The 13,686-nt window shown below is 37.4% G+C and overlaps 1 protein-coding gene across 1 annotated transcript; it reads right to left on the bottom strand.

Moving 5' to 3' along the window:
* On the bottom strand, positions 491-12,104 carry LOC109841273 (eukaryotic translation initiation factor-like). Its single transcript, XM_020410190.1, is given in 11 exon segments — positions 491-1,509; positions 1,512-1,533; positions 1,535-1,732; positions 2,491-2,733; positions 2,830-3,180; positions 3,259-3,346; positions 3,587-3,684; positions 8,363-8,536; positions 10,406-10,501; positions 11,106-11,177; positions 11,702-12,104. Coding segments are annotated over 11 exon segments (2,274 nt in total). The 5' UTR covers positions 11,888-12,104; the 3' UTR covers positions 491-763.

The raw sequence follows: 13,686 nt of genomic DNA, 5'->3' as shown, positions 1-13,686 counted from the left end.
TGAGTAGAATTTAACAAAAAATAATAATTGATCGAAAACTAAACCCATTCATAACATGGTTTATATCTATAAAAGAACTTCAAAAGTGAGTTTTGTAGATTCAGCCCCTTACAAAGTGGTTTCATAGGGGAAAACCCCATAAAAGATACATTCTGCCCTGCGCAAATTCATCGTACACGACCTTGGCCATCACGTGCAAAAGCGTGCTTGTAATGAAAGAGTGGTGTTAGGGGCACACCACCCACCACAACCCTAACCACACTCCCCCCTCTCAATGCTACAGTAAACCGGAACTCACATGAGATTTTAAAAAATTTAAAATCTCATGTGGGGCCCGGTTTACTGTAGCATTAAGAGGGGAAGTATGGTTGGGGTTGTGGTGGGTGGTGTGCCTCTAACATTATTTGTAATGAAATTTGACCGAACTGGCTTACAGGAAGGAGAGCAGCAGAATATTTACCTTCATAATCGCTCAAAACAATATAACTGATTCAAGAAGAACATGAAGTAGCTCAAGGCCAAAAACCCAAGAGCACTTTTTTTCAAAATTAGTCTTAAATCAATAATAAATATTCATATCATCTCGCAGGAATATACAGCTCATAAAATTATACTGTTCCTCACATGTCCATTTAAGACAACCTAATTCCATCACAAACTCAACTCAACTCATGAAATGAAAAGAACCAACTTAAAACTAACATCAAAACCAGGAAGTAGTCTCCTCATAACGTTACAGGGAGCACGGCAATCCTACAAAAGATCAAGAAACAAGGCTTTGGCAAGTCTTAACATCTGCCGCCTGCCCTTTCAAAATATCCGCCGAGCTACCTTCAACGGTCATCATGACCGAATCAAACATTGCAGATCGAAACATAGAATCCTCCACCTTCTTCAAGATCTCCTCGACTACCTTGAAGCTCAGCCCACCAGAAACAATGAGCTTACCAACAACCTCACCAAAATGTTTCGGTGCATTCGGCAAGTCAATGGCAATATCATCCATCATCGACCCATAAAGCAAACAGCCAGTCCCCAAGTCTCGTGGGGTCAAAATTTTCTTTGCGAGCAAGAAGTCTAAAAGATTGATCACCAATTCGACACAAGCGTAACCCTTATCAAGAGCGAGGTTGATGGCTTCTTTGACAACCTCAGGGTGGTATTCTGGACTCTTTAGCTCCTCTATGCATTGTGCTGCCTCGTCTAGGATTCGGACATGGAAATATTCCTGTAGAAGTGAGATTGTCTTCTTGTGAAGCTCAGCAGGGTTCACCCTTGGTGCAATTGTCGCAGGTTTCTCAGTGACCACTGGAGTCACTGGTCCAAGAGGCTTCATAGTACTTTGAGGTTGAGTCTCTGAAGGGCGAGAGGCCCCACTGCCTAACAATGCACTACTTCTACCGCTGATAAGGCCACCGCTGCCTTGAGGCAAAAGCTTAGAGTTTATAGGTGATGCTTTTCCAACCAAAGTGGCGGCTTTGAGGTTTGATTTAGATCGGCGAACTTCCAATTATCATAATCAAGGCCAGGCATTGCCTGGCATTTTCGCAACTTCAGCGGGCATGTCCAGAATCATGCCTCCTGTGCCTGGACGGTTCAGAGGGAAGCCACTGGGGCTGAGAGGGCCTCCTATTGCACCTGCACCACGACCGCCATTTCTCATTGTTCCTGGACGAAGTCCGAGGTTCTTCTCTGCTTCACTGTGGATTTCAGAGATGGTCTTGGCTTTAATCTACAGAAGGAAACCAGAAATTTGGTATAAGAGAACTAAACAAGATATATAATGAAATAAAATAATAAACATTGGCAATAACTTTTGTAAAACTTTTTACTATTAATCTCAACCCTACATCATTCTTTAGCATCACTCTCATTTCAAAAAAGTCATTCAACCATCAACCAAGCTTTCTGCATTTATTCATGCCCAGTTATCAATCCTGTCATCTTCTCTGTCCACAGCTCTAACCTCTTACACCCCATTCTTGTCTCATCCCTCTAGATCACACAAACTTCCGTATTATGCTTTCAACTTTTATTGAAGCTTCTACCATAACTTTGAATTTTAACACCGTCAATCACGTTACTCTCTGATAGGATGTTCAAACAGAAATCCATTCACCATCAGCAAAAGCCAGCTCCATTCCTATTATAAGCTATTCACCTCTCTCTCCATTATTCCGTAATCAATGAGCATTTCAAAACTTTGAATTTGATACTGACAGCCATGTTACTATCTGAAGGCTTTTGTTCATGTCAGAAAAACGATTCATCATGAGCATACGTCAAAACTACAGCCCTCCCTTGTAACAGTCAGCTCCAATCCCTTATTATAACCATTCATGTCCATTTCCTCTTTTCCTTTTTTTTTTGTGAATAATGAGCATCTCAAGGGGCAAGTGAAACAAAATCTAGTTCGAACAACAACAATAAAAGGAAGGAAACTCTTGTTAAATTAGATATTATATATCCGAAGCACGGAACGTGTTTTACCTCTTCACGCCGTGGGACCCACTTGTTGGCACGGAGATCTAGTACATCACGAACCATGAACTTTAAACGTGCCGCAAGTTCTGGGTTCTTTGCGAGCTCCTTCAACCGGTTGAAGTAGGCATCATTAAACCGACGAGATTTGGGGCTTTCATCCAATTGCTTACCAATTGTGTTAAAGAACTGACAGATTGCCTCAACATTTTCCTCAGCTGGGCAAGTTTTTCCATCATGCCCAAGTAACTCCTGTGTACATTATCAGAGTTGGCCAGTTTTCCCAAAATGAAAAGAAGAAAAGAGATCATGCATCTCAACAAGATAACAAATATTGCATGCACAAACCTGAACAATATGATGAACTAGTTTTTCTGGCACCATCTTTTGCTTTAGAAGCTCGCCAATAAGACGAATGTTACCAAGGGTGCGGAGCTTTACCAATCTCTCTTTATCCCTGCGCTCCATTTCCTGATCTGGGCCAGTTAATTTACCTATCTCAGCCCTTAGATTATCAGCACCTTCAAAGGCCTCCTGACAATTGTTCAGAAGTATACGCTTAAAAGTGATTTCTTTTCCGCCTGCCTCTTCAGAGGGAAATAGAGGGAGTTTTTCATTCAGATCAGAGCACAACAGTGCATACATGGGGCAGAAAGTAGGCTCCAATACTGCCTTGTCAAATATGAGCGTAATGACATCCTGCATGCCAAATAATATTTAACCACTTTACTCACTATTGTAGAAGTAAAATAAAATTGCACTAGAAATCAAACAAACCTTCAGAATATCAGGCGTCGTTATTCCTGCATCAATAAGTTGACCCTTCAGAATATCAAATTTCTCAGGTGTCAACTTGTTCAATATTCTGCACATCAAAAAACACAATAAAGTTACAAAGTATTCCCTCCTTCAGAAAAGATTTAATTAAAGAAACATTTCAAGAGAATATAAAAAGATACAAATAAATCCTATATGAGATAAAAACAACGCACTTAAAAAGGATCTAAGTTCTGAAGAGAATAAAACACATCCCCGAGATAATTATTATGAAAGTAATTGAACTTCCTAGCATGATGAACTTGTAAAATAAAATAAAAAAAAGTACCCTTTAACTGATTTCAGAACCCGATCTTTATCCGAGAGAGTGCCTCTTCGAGCAGACCATGGAACTTCAGCTTTAATTAAAGCAGGAGCAGGTCCACCCTGATTGATTACAATAAATATAAGTCAAAACAAACATAAAGTATTAGTAAAAGAACTCACACAAAGAACTACAAAGTCTACAATAGTATTGCATAAAATCATGCATAAAAAAGGCACCTGCTAATGAAGGTCAAAAAATATAATTGAAACCGGCACTAGGCAGGCACAAGTATATAATCCTACAAAGAATCAATCTCATAGTCTCATTTTAAACTCCCGTCTAATTCCTAGGTGTTATTACGAAAGAACCGTCGCAGACAATAATAAATCGAAGCAGCTACAGCGGTCAAAATGAGAATATTGTTCAAGAAGGTTCTTCACTCATAAACATAAGCATATAAAGAAGTGAACTCGGACAGCTATTCCTAGTGAATTGACAATAACCTTGCTCCAAATAGATCATCTATACATGTAAAAAGAGCAGGAGAATATCGCATCAAGAACGTTTAGATATTATTTTAATATGACATATACAAACTTGACTGGAGTATTTAATAGCTTTTCATTAATTGATCTTTTTAATAAAGAGGACCAAGTGAGTAAAACAGATCCATAGTGGGAACAGTAAAAAATTTCCTTACCTGCCCAACTCAAATACAGCACCAATGTCATTCTATTCGTTTAAGTATTCCTTTACCAACCTAAGCTATCTACTCACTGTCAATCCAAACTGTGGCAACTTATGATACTGAACTCAATCACCCATGATTGTCATATGAAAATAATGGTTTTAGAATTTAACTGGTAAAGTCAGCATCTTTCTGCTGCTATAGGAAGTCAGAAAGAGCATTTCCATTCATATGTGCACACAGAAGTTCCGCATTTGATGATTGGCAGGCTTGCATTTATGAATCGAATGACTAAAACCAGGCTCAGAATAGTGTTGGTCTTATTTGACCAGAAAATTAGTTATTAAATTCAATTTCAAAAGAAATGCTACTATGTTGGTGCGAATGGATCAAATCAAGTTAAATCAATGACATAGTCGCACAAGAAACTAGGCACAAGATGCTAGGCAGGGCCTAGATGACTATAGTCCAAGACAAGTTCAAGCAAAAAAAGAAATAAGAAGATGGGAGAAAGAAGGATAAGAAACAGAATCACATGAAATTGAGCTTTTATGAAACTTTCACTGCCTTGACATTGCTCTGCTGCTGCCATGGCAGCAGGTTATTAGGAATTGAGGAGAATATATGGGATGAAAGATTTGACCAGGCCTAGTTAAAAAAGGCTCGTTAAATTTAATAGCAGATCCACCTCATTATTTCTCTACAACCCCCCCAGCAGTGTCCCTAATTGACCATAAACCTAATCCATATAAAAGTCGGAGACAGTGGTCAAAATGGAAAGCAAGTGGTACTACAGCTTGCAGGGTTAAGTTGCAAGCAAATGTAGGCATCGTATTTAATTTCCTTTTGATTTTCCTTGGTGGCTTTAGTGGCTTACGGACTTCATACCCGAAGAAAGGCATCAAGGCGGGTGCACTTCCTAGCAGGAGCTTTCCGCATACGTATCCACTTATTGGAGCACTGAACAATGCCCATCAATCACCATCCAAATCACGACTTGACATAAGTTAGCTCCTGGGAAAGTATATACGCTAAATCTCATTCTTGTGAAATTTACAAGCTTAGACAAACTTTCTGAAAAAAAGATCAATGGAACCCACACAACAGATCTAAAGAGTCAGGTAGTTCATCCATATTAAGACCAGATCTAATATTGAAGCCTCACAGGCATAGGTTATTTCCGTCAGCAGATGAGGTCTATGCCTTTGTCAAATACATGTGAACTAAATTACAAGCTCGGGAAAAAAAAAAGGTGGCGGAAAGATTCAGCATTGAAGAGAGAGTACTGAACATTACAGATAGCAGCTAGATAGTGGACCATGAGATAATGCAAAACTCATATATAGATGTATATTATTATAGAACTGAAACGAAAAGAAGCAAATAGAAGTTGAATGATGACTAAAACCCTATGCATCAGAAAGAATAGAACAGAAACAAAATTTTGTTCAATAAACTTATAGAAAAGTTCATCTGCAATAGTTAAATAACTATTACAAGTGTCAAGAGAAGATATATCTTATTGACAGAAGTACAAAATAAAGGAACCCGACTCTGGGAGGAAATAGAAAAGCCTGGAGAAAAAGATGTGTATTCTAGAATAGAAAAACAACATATATTAATAATACCACATTTATATATATGCTAAAGTTAACTGGGATGAACAGTGCTTAGCTACAGCTCATCCCAGTTAACTCTACTATATAGAAAGCTATGGATAAAGTAACTTAGGGTCAAAGTAGTCCAGCGGTAGTACTGTGGTGTAGGAGACAAGAGGTGTAGAGATTGAATCCTTTGCCATGCCTGAAAATTTGATTTCTTTCCTGATTTTTTTCCTCCAAACCCTACCCCATTTATTTCAAAACCCACACAATTATGATTTTGCCTTATAAACCCCAAATGTAAGACCCATTCATGTTAAAATCCATCCACTTCTATTAAACTTTTTCCCCAATAAACCCAAGGCCTCCCCCCACCCCCCAAAAAAATAATAATATTCTATAGCCACCCACTTCCAAAGTTCTACTAGAGATTTTTTACCAATAAACCCAAAGTTTAACCCCCGTGTGTCTTAAAACCCACCTACCTTCAAACTCAGATTTTTTTATAAACCCAAAGCTCTACCCCAATTTTTTAAAACCCACACACTTCCAAGAAGGGGTTTTTGCTTATGAACCCAAAGTGTTATCCTCATTTCTTTTTAAACCTATCCACTTATAAAATTACTTTTAGAGTTAAAACAATCTACGAAAATTAATTTTGAACTCACCTTGTATTTCAAACTTTCATATACAAGTAGCCATACTGTTGTAACTTGCTATATTTTCGTTATAAATGATCAAGCATTATTTATACCATTATTATGTTGGCATTTTTTATACCAATACCGTGTCATCACAAACTGTGGGTGGGTTCTTTGCCTATGAATCAAAGTTTTACCCTCATTTAACTTTCAACTCAACATCTTCCAAAAAGTGGTATTTATCTATCAACCAAAGTTTACACCCTATTTATTTTTCAACCGACAAACTTCCAAAATCCCTCTTAGAACAAAGACTTTTTTAAACTTACTTTGTACTTCTGTGGTTCCTTATGCTGTAAAAGTTGCTATATTTTGGTATACCTTGCTATATAATTTTCTAAATGGCCAGATGTGATAATTTTTTAAACCAAATGCTTAAACCATTACTTACTGTGACTTTTTCAAACTAATGTCGCGGCATCACGCGGGTCAATTTTGCTTGTTTTACTCTACAAATGAAGGACAAATAGTGCCACCATATAATTATTCATGTTTTCAAAAGAAAGGTATGGGAGGTAGCTTGAATGGGAAGGGCTCAAAAAGATTGGACAAGTTATGACTGCTTTATTTCATTTTTATCATCTTAGATCATCATCATCATACAGTGCCCACACCACCATATCTGCATTCACAAAACCAATTGGTACATGTATAAACATGAACATACATCCATGTCTAAACGTCTCTCCACCTAGTAAAATTTGGTATCTCCTTGCATTACAAACTTTATTCTGCAATCACCAGCCATCAGCTTTATTTCCAAGTTTCCTAAAAAATACAAAAAAACTTTGTAATATGCCTTGTTTAGTAACAAAATCAAAATTTTATGTTTAGTCAAACTATTGCAACCAAGTGCCTGACAACAAATAAGCTTGTCTCAAAGAACACTTTATTTTTTATATAAAGGAATTAGCTAGTGAAACCTATAGATAACATGAGAACGTGAATGGTTCTCTCAGAATAGGAAAACAGTGAATAGTGAAACAAAATGATCATACAGGCACACTAAAGTATTCTAAAAGATTATTGCTGTTATAGCTAGGACAATAGACTCTTTAAATATGAACCTAGGAGTGCAGTCATATTTGTATCCCAGCCAATTAATATGAATTACATTTCCAAGTAAATTCTAGATGCAGGAGGATGCATGATAGAACAATGTATAAAAGAGGCTGATTAGACCAATCACACACTGAAACCTGGTAGTTAAATACATCGGTAAGAAACTACTAGAGCAAAGATATGTTAACTGATGACGAATCTAAGTGCAGCACTATGCCTCAAGCTACTGACACTTATATATCTTAAAGATGTATGACGACAACTTTTGTCATGAAAGCGTATATTTACAATTTCTTTCAGGAAAGAACATCAAACAATGTGCAGCAGGAGCAGGTTCAAGGGATAAGATTATGGTGTTTGAGGAGTTTGAAGGCTGCAGGTGCTAGATTGAAGTTGAAGTGTGTACAATAGAGGACGAGGACTCAAGAAAGTTAGTCTACAAATTTTGTGTTTAGGTGTATTTCTTGGTGATATTATATGACTGAAGTTGGAAATGGAGCCTTTTCCTCTGCTTCCCTTTGTTTTCAGAAGCAAAGAGGAATGGGTTTTGTGTAATTTTCTTTATCAGTGGAATGTCATGAGGAAAATCTAAGGTGCAGTGAGTTCGTAAATCTTTGGAACTTTCTCATATCAAACAAAAATTAGCCTTCAGACCCAAAAAATGTATACATCAAACAGAAAGAAACAACTAAATAGATACTCATAATTGTCAACAGGATGGATGTGGCAATAGTAAGATGTTTACCGCTTGAGAGGAAGGAATTTGAGCTCTTGAAGGATATTGATCCTGGTTGAAATCCTGTGCTTTATTGTCACGGTCATGAACCCAAGACCTCTCCTCCGCACCCGGTTGTCTGGGACGATCACGCCAATCACGATTGTCAGGCTCATAATGGCGGCCTTGTGATTGAATTGGAACCTAAGCAAGAATACTGAGGGTCAGAATGTGTGTGCAGGCAATTATGCATAATAGTTAGATGGATGTGATGATTAACTTTGACCCTGTTTGGATTGAGGGTAATGGGGGTGAGGGGAAGGGAGGATAACTTTTAACCTTGTTTGGGAAGTAAATATAGCAAGTTAATAGGGGTGAGGGAAGGTGAAAGGAGGTGAAAACCCTTTTTTTCTCCCCCCCCCCCCCCAATTTGGGGTGTAATGGGGGTGAAGGTAAAGAGGGGGAATACAACAAATATAGAGGGACATATTTACCCCTAGCTAAGATCAAAATCCAACAGCTAAAATTTTAGAAACAAATGTGAGGGTATTTATGTAAGGGTATTTATGTCAAGTTATATGCATTCCCTTCCCTTCCCTTCCCGTTATTACACTTTCCAAACGGGCTGAAATAACTTCCCCTTGATTCACCTTACTAGTTTCCCAAACAAGTTTTAGAAATTCCCTTCCCTTCCCTTTACTTAACTTCCCCTAGGTTCCCCTAACTTCCCTTCACCCCCTCCAAATCCAAACAAGCCCTTAGCGAGGGAGAAAAATCTTAATAGAACTGAATTCAGGATCAGGATTCATGTGCCAACCAAAAATATTGGGATAAGGACTTTTTATATACGTAATAGTTTAGATACAGCACAAGCTGACAATAAATTTCCTACAAGTAGTCTTAGGGGCTGTTTGGTTCACCTATTTCATAGAAAAGGTTTGGGAAAACACCTGACAATGGCATTATCGTGAATAATAAATTTTTGTAGATTTCTATAAACTATGTTCGGTTCCAAAAAAAAAATTATAGAAATGTTTTCTTTAAGTAAAAGTGTGCTATTTTATAGAAATGAACTTCCAACCCAAATGGGCGGAAATTGCAAGGAAATCCGACATTTACATTAAAATAGTAGTAAAGTATGCCCATATCACTTTTCCATAAAATTTGAAATTGCGTAGAAATTTGAAATTGCCTACATTCTTGTATGAGTTATACTTTTCCATAAAATTTTCTTATTCAACCAAAAAAGAGAAAATAACCTATTTTCTATAAAGTTAGGAACTCGTTTTTATGTTTTGAACCAAGCAAAGAAATAGCAACAAACAACAAAAGTAGTATTTTTTGAGTTATATAAACTTCTCCTACAAATTTTCATAGAAATACAAGAAAATTAATTTCTTGTATTTAAAAAATTCTCCTAAAAATTTTCATAGAAATACAAGAAAATTAATTTCTTGACACTTTTCCTTTTCCTTTTTTTATAGAAATCGAACCAAACAGGCCCTTAGAGAGAAGCAATTCTGAAAAACATGATGAACAAAAACTAACGCTTGATTTGGAAGGGGGTACAAGGAGGGAAGGTGAAGTGCAGTAAGGTGCAATGAGGTGCAAGGAAGGACAAACCTTTTGTGCTAAATGGTCAAAGGGAGGGTGAGGGCAGGTGCATGATTTTTTTCTTGTTTGGTTGAGGATGGGAAGGGAAGGTGATATGATGAGTTGGTAAAAATACAATATTATCCTTTTGAGAGAGAATAATAGGGTTTAAATTAGATAGAGTATTGAGTGATTATGAAAAATTGGTGAGGGTATAAAAGTCGTGATGAAACAAATCCCTTCATTCCTCATGTACCCGTCCAAGTTGGAGGAATGTTTCTCCCTCTACACTTTCTATTCATTTTGCACTTTCTCTCCCTACACTTTACCCCAGTCCATATCACCTTCCCCTCCAAACAACTCCCTACCACAAAAAAAAAAAAAATTGTTTTATCCCTCACATCACTCTACCTCCCCTCCTACCAAACCAAGCCTAAATGTGCTATTATTTTCCTTATGAATTCACAAACCAGAACTCACATTGCTATCAGCACGGCCCCAAGTTTGCTCTTCACCAAAAAGCTCAACATCAATATCTTGTTTGATTTTCAAAATATCTTCCGGCACCTCAACAACCTGTAACATATAAAATAACAGAAAATATGAAATGCATAAGTTTCTCACAGATAAGAAATATGCTACCTAATTTCTTAAGATCTCCAAAAGTTCAACACCAATATTATTTTAGGTGTTGATCAACAAACTAATTTCTGAACATATTCATACTTGAAGCTTCATTTGATAAAAAAGAAAATATGCATAAGTTAGAATATCCAAGTACCAGTATAACCAGCAAAAACAGAAAGAAAGAAAAACAAAACACAGCAACTAAATATTAAATGATCATACAAAGATCTTCGTAGAATTCCTTACTTTAGTTTGAGACCAGTAAGAAAGTTAACCCAAAAAAAACTTAGGCTATGGAATAAGAATTGCAGCTTTACGTATTAATTCTTACCAACTACCATATTGGATAGTTATCAGACAATTCTAAGTCTCCTTCTTTCAGAAGAAACTCAAATAGATGGGGAGTGATCAAAATATTGCAATAGTAGCAATAGCAGAACAATTGTAATAATTGTATTCAGATTTTGATTAACCATATTTTTCCTCTCTTTAATTTAATGACAGATGACAGTAAAAGAGATCTACAAATTAGCAAGTCAAAAGTTAAGCATACCTCTCTGAGTTGTAAAAGCTGATCCCTTGTATATCGAACGCGCTCTCCTCCATCAAATCTTGAGTCTCCACTCTAAGATACAGTCATTAAAGTGAAGTAATAAGAAACTAAAATTATCTCTCATCAACAAATAGAATCAGACAATACACTGAAGTGCAGACACTAAACCCTAAACTGCATGCTGATACGAATTGCAGAAAAGCAGTTCCTGAACAAAATACACGAAGTGATGAGCAAACCTATTATTCATCGTATTCACCACAAGTACATTAAAAATCCAAAGGAACAAACAAGCATTCAACAGCTTGCTCACATCAATATTACAACCTAAATAAGGCATCTTGAAGAAACTCCAAACGCACGAAGTTCTTGGTCAAGAACGAAGCTTTCTCAAAATCTTTGTTATTCGAGAACGATTCTTTGTTTATATCAAGAACAAAACTTTGTGCTTCAAACTAAATCCAAACCGCAAGACATAGACCATCCTTAATCACATCTAATGTGAATCTTTAAGATCCAAACAAAAATCCAACTCACAAACCAAAACCCTAGCTCCAAATCCCCAAAAACAAAACCCTAGATCCAGCTTACCGCACCTTAAAACCTGCCGAAGTCCCGCCACCGCCATGCGGCCGGAGCGCGGTAAGATCGGACTGCGAAGACGATGAGGAACCAGTCAGAGCGCTGAACGCCGGGGAATCAAAGCGGTGACTGATTCTGGTCCGATTACCGCCGCCGCCGCCTGGTCTCAAGCTAATCACGGTCTGATCCGTCGTCGGCATAACTCAGCAAGAATTCGTTCAAAAGTTCGCTGATCGGTTCGCCCTCTCTCTTCCGAATTAAAAAGAGAGAGAGAGAGAGGAGAGAAGGAGAATAGAGGAGGAGGAAAAAGGGACCTTTTTATTGTCCGGACGATAGGATTTGTGGGGTCTATTTTCGTAAATAAGTTGATCTTCGAGGGGTGGCCTAATAATGATGGGTTCGTATGGTAACGTTGGGTATCCGGGCTGAAGGTCGCTACCCTAGGTTTTGATGCGAACCAAATAAGTGCGTGGACGAGACTGCCCCTGCGGAGATAGGAAAAATTACGGATGGATGCCACGTAAGCCAGCGTCGGCTCTGGAGGGGGATAGCTTTCGGTGGGGGGGATGCGCATGTGAGGGAGGGGCTGTTGTTGGGTTAATTTCAACCGTTGATTCTGAAGGCTTTGATCGTGACCGTTGCACTGTATCTCGTAGGGTTGGTGAGGGAATTAGAGTGGAGATGGGGCCGGGTCGGATAAGATAGCCCAATTTAAGCATACTCAGATAATGATTGGGCTTGAATCGTTTGGTAGGAACCACGCTCTCTCCCTGTAAGTTTTCTATTGGGCCAATATTCACGAGGGCCTAGAAGCTGGCCCTGTTTCGTAAGATTGTAAATATGCTGTAGTTGAATGTCCATTGTAATCACATCAAAAGAAAAAATATAGTCTGTTTTCCATCGTTCCATATTTTTTTGATCTAAGATTTTTAATAATCTGGAAAACTGCTAAGCGGCTGTTTGGTTGGATTGTTTTTGCTTGAAAGTTACTGTAGTTGTCAGGTATAGTCGCTTTCGCATGTTTATCATGTTTGGTTGTGCAAATAGAAGATTGATTTCGCAGTTAAAAAATAAACCCAGTTGCCAACCTCTGACCAATCATCACCAAAATGAACTTTTTTTGGTAGAATTTACTGAAGTTATCAGGTCTAAGTGGACGACTGGTTTCCTAGCTACAGTGACTTTCGCGTGTTTCACAAAAAAGAACCAAACAGGCCCTGAGCGTACCACAAGAGCTGTACTATATTGTACTGCTAAACACAGAGAAGCGGAGTCCGTAGGAACTCTAGTTTCTCTTTCTAATTAACAAGAAAATATTCCACTCTTTTTATGTGTAGTGGTACAACAGCAGTATAACTATTATCTACAGTTATTTCCCGATTCCTTTAATTGTTTGTGAAGGATATTATTTGTAATAATCTTCGTTCAACATTTAGTCATACTAAACTGTATACTCGACGTTACAAATCTAATAGTCAATTGTTGTATCATTTTTGTTTCATATTTATATGCATATAGAGTTTCCTTTCTCGCATTGCGTCTCCACCTGGCTTCATGTAGAGCGAGAACACCCAAATGTGGACATCTCCCAACAACCCCACAGATTTCCTTTACCTTCTTTTTTTTTTCTTTTATTTTTTATGATAAATCTCATAGTGACTACTCCAGTTCATGATACTAAATAATAGATTATTGAATTAGGATGTTTTAAATTTTATTTATAAAAAGGAAAATGCAGAGGAGGTAAAAGAGGATCCGATAATATGATGAAAGAGGGGAAAAAGTCTTGCCATCTGAGAATACCTCATTATGGTAAATAAAAAAAGTAGAAATACAATAATATTTATGATCAGAGAATAAACATGGTTCTCTTTATTGGAGCAAACAGGCGTGTATTAATTAAATGCTAAATAATCTTATTAGGAAACAAACAAATATTTTCATACCAACCAATTTTGAATACAAAAAAAACAATAATATATATATATATATATATATA

This window comes from Asparagus officinalis, chromosome 5 (assembly GCF_001876935.1).
Source record: "Asparagus officinalis chromosome 5, Aspof.V1, whole genome shotgun sequence".
NCBI classification, from domain to species: domain Eukaryota; kingdom Viridiplantae; phylum Streptophyta; class Magnoliopsida; order Asparagales; family Asparagaceae; genus Asparagus; species Asparagus officinalis.
The sequence above is the reverse complement of the archived record's forward strand: the minus strand, read 5'-3'. Positions and strand labels throughout refer to the sequence as shown.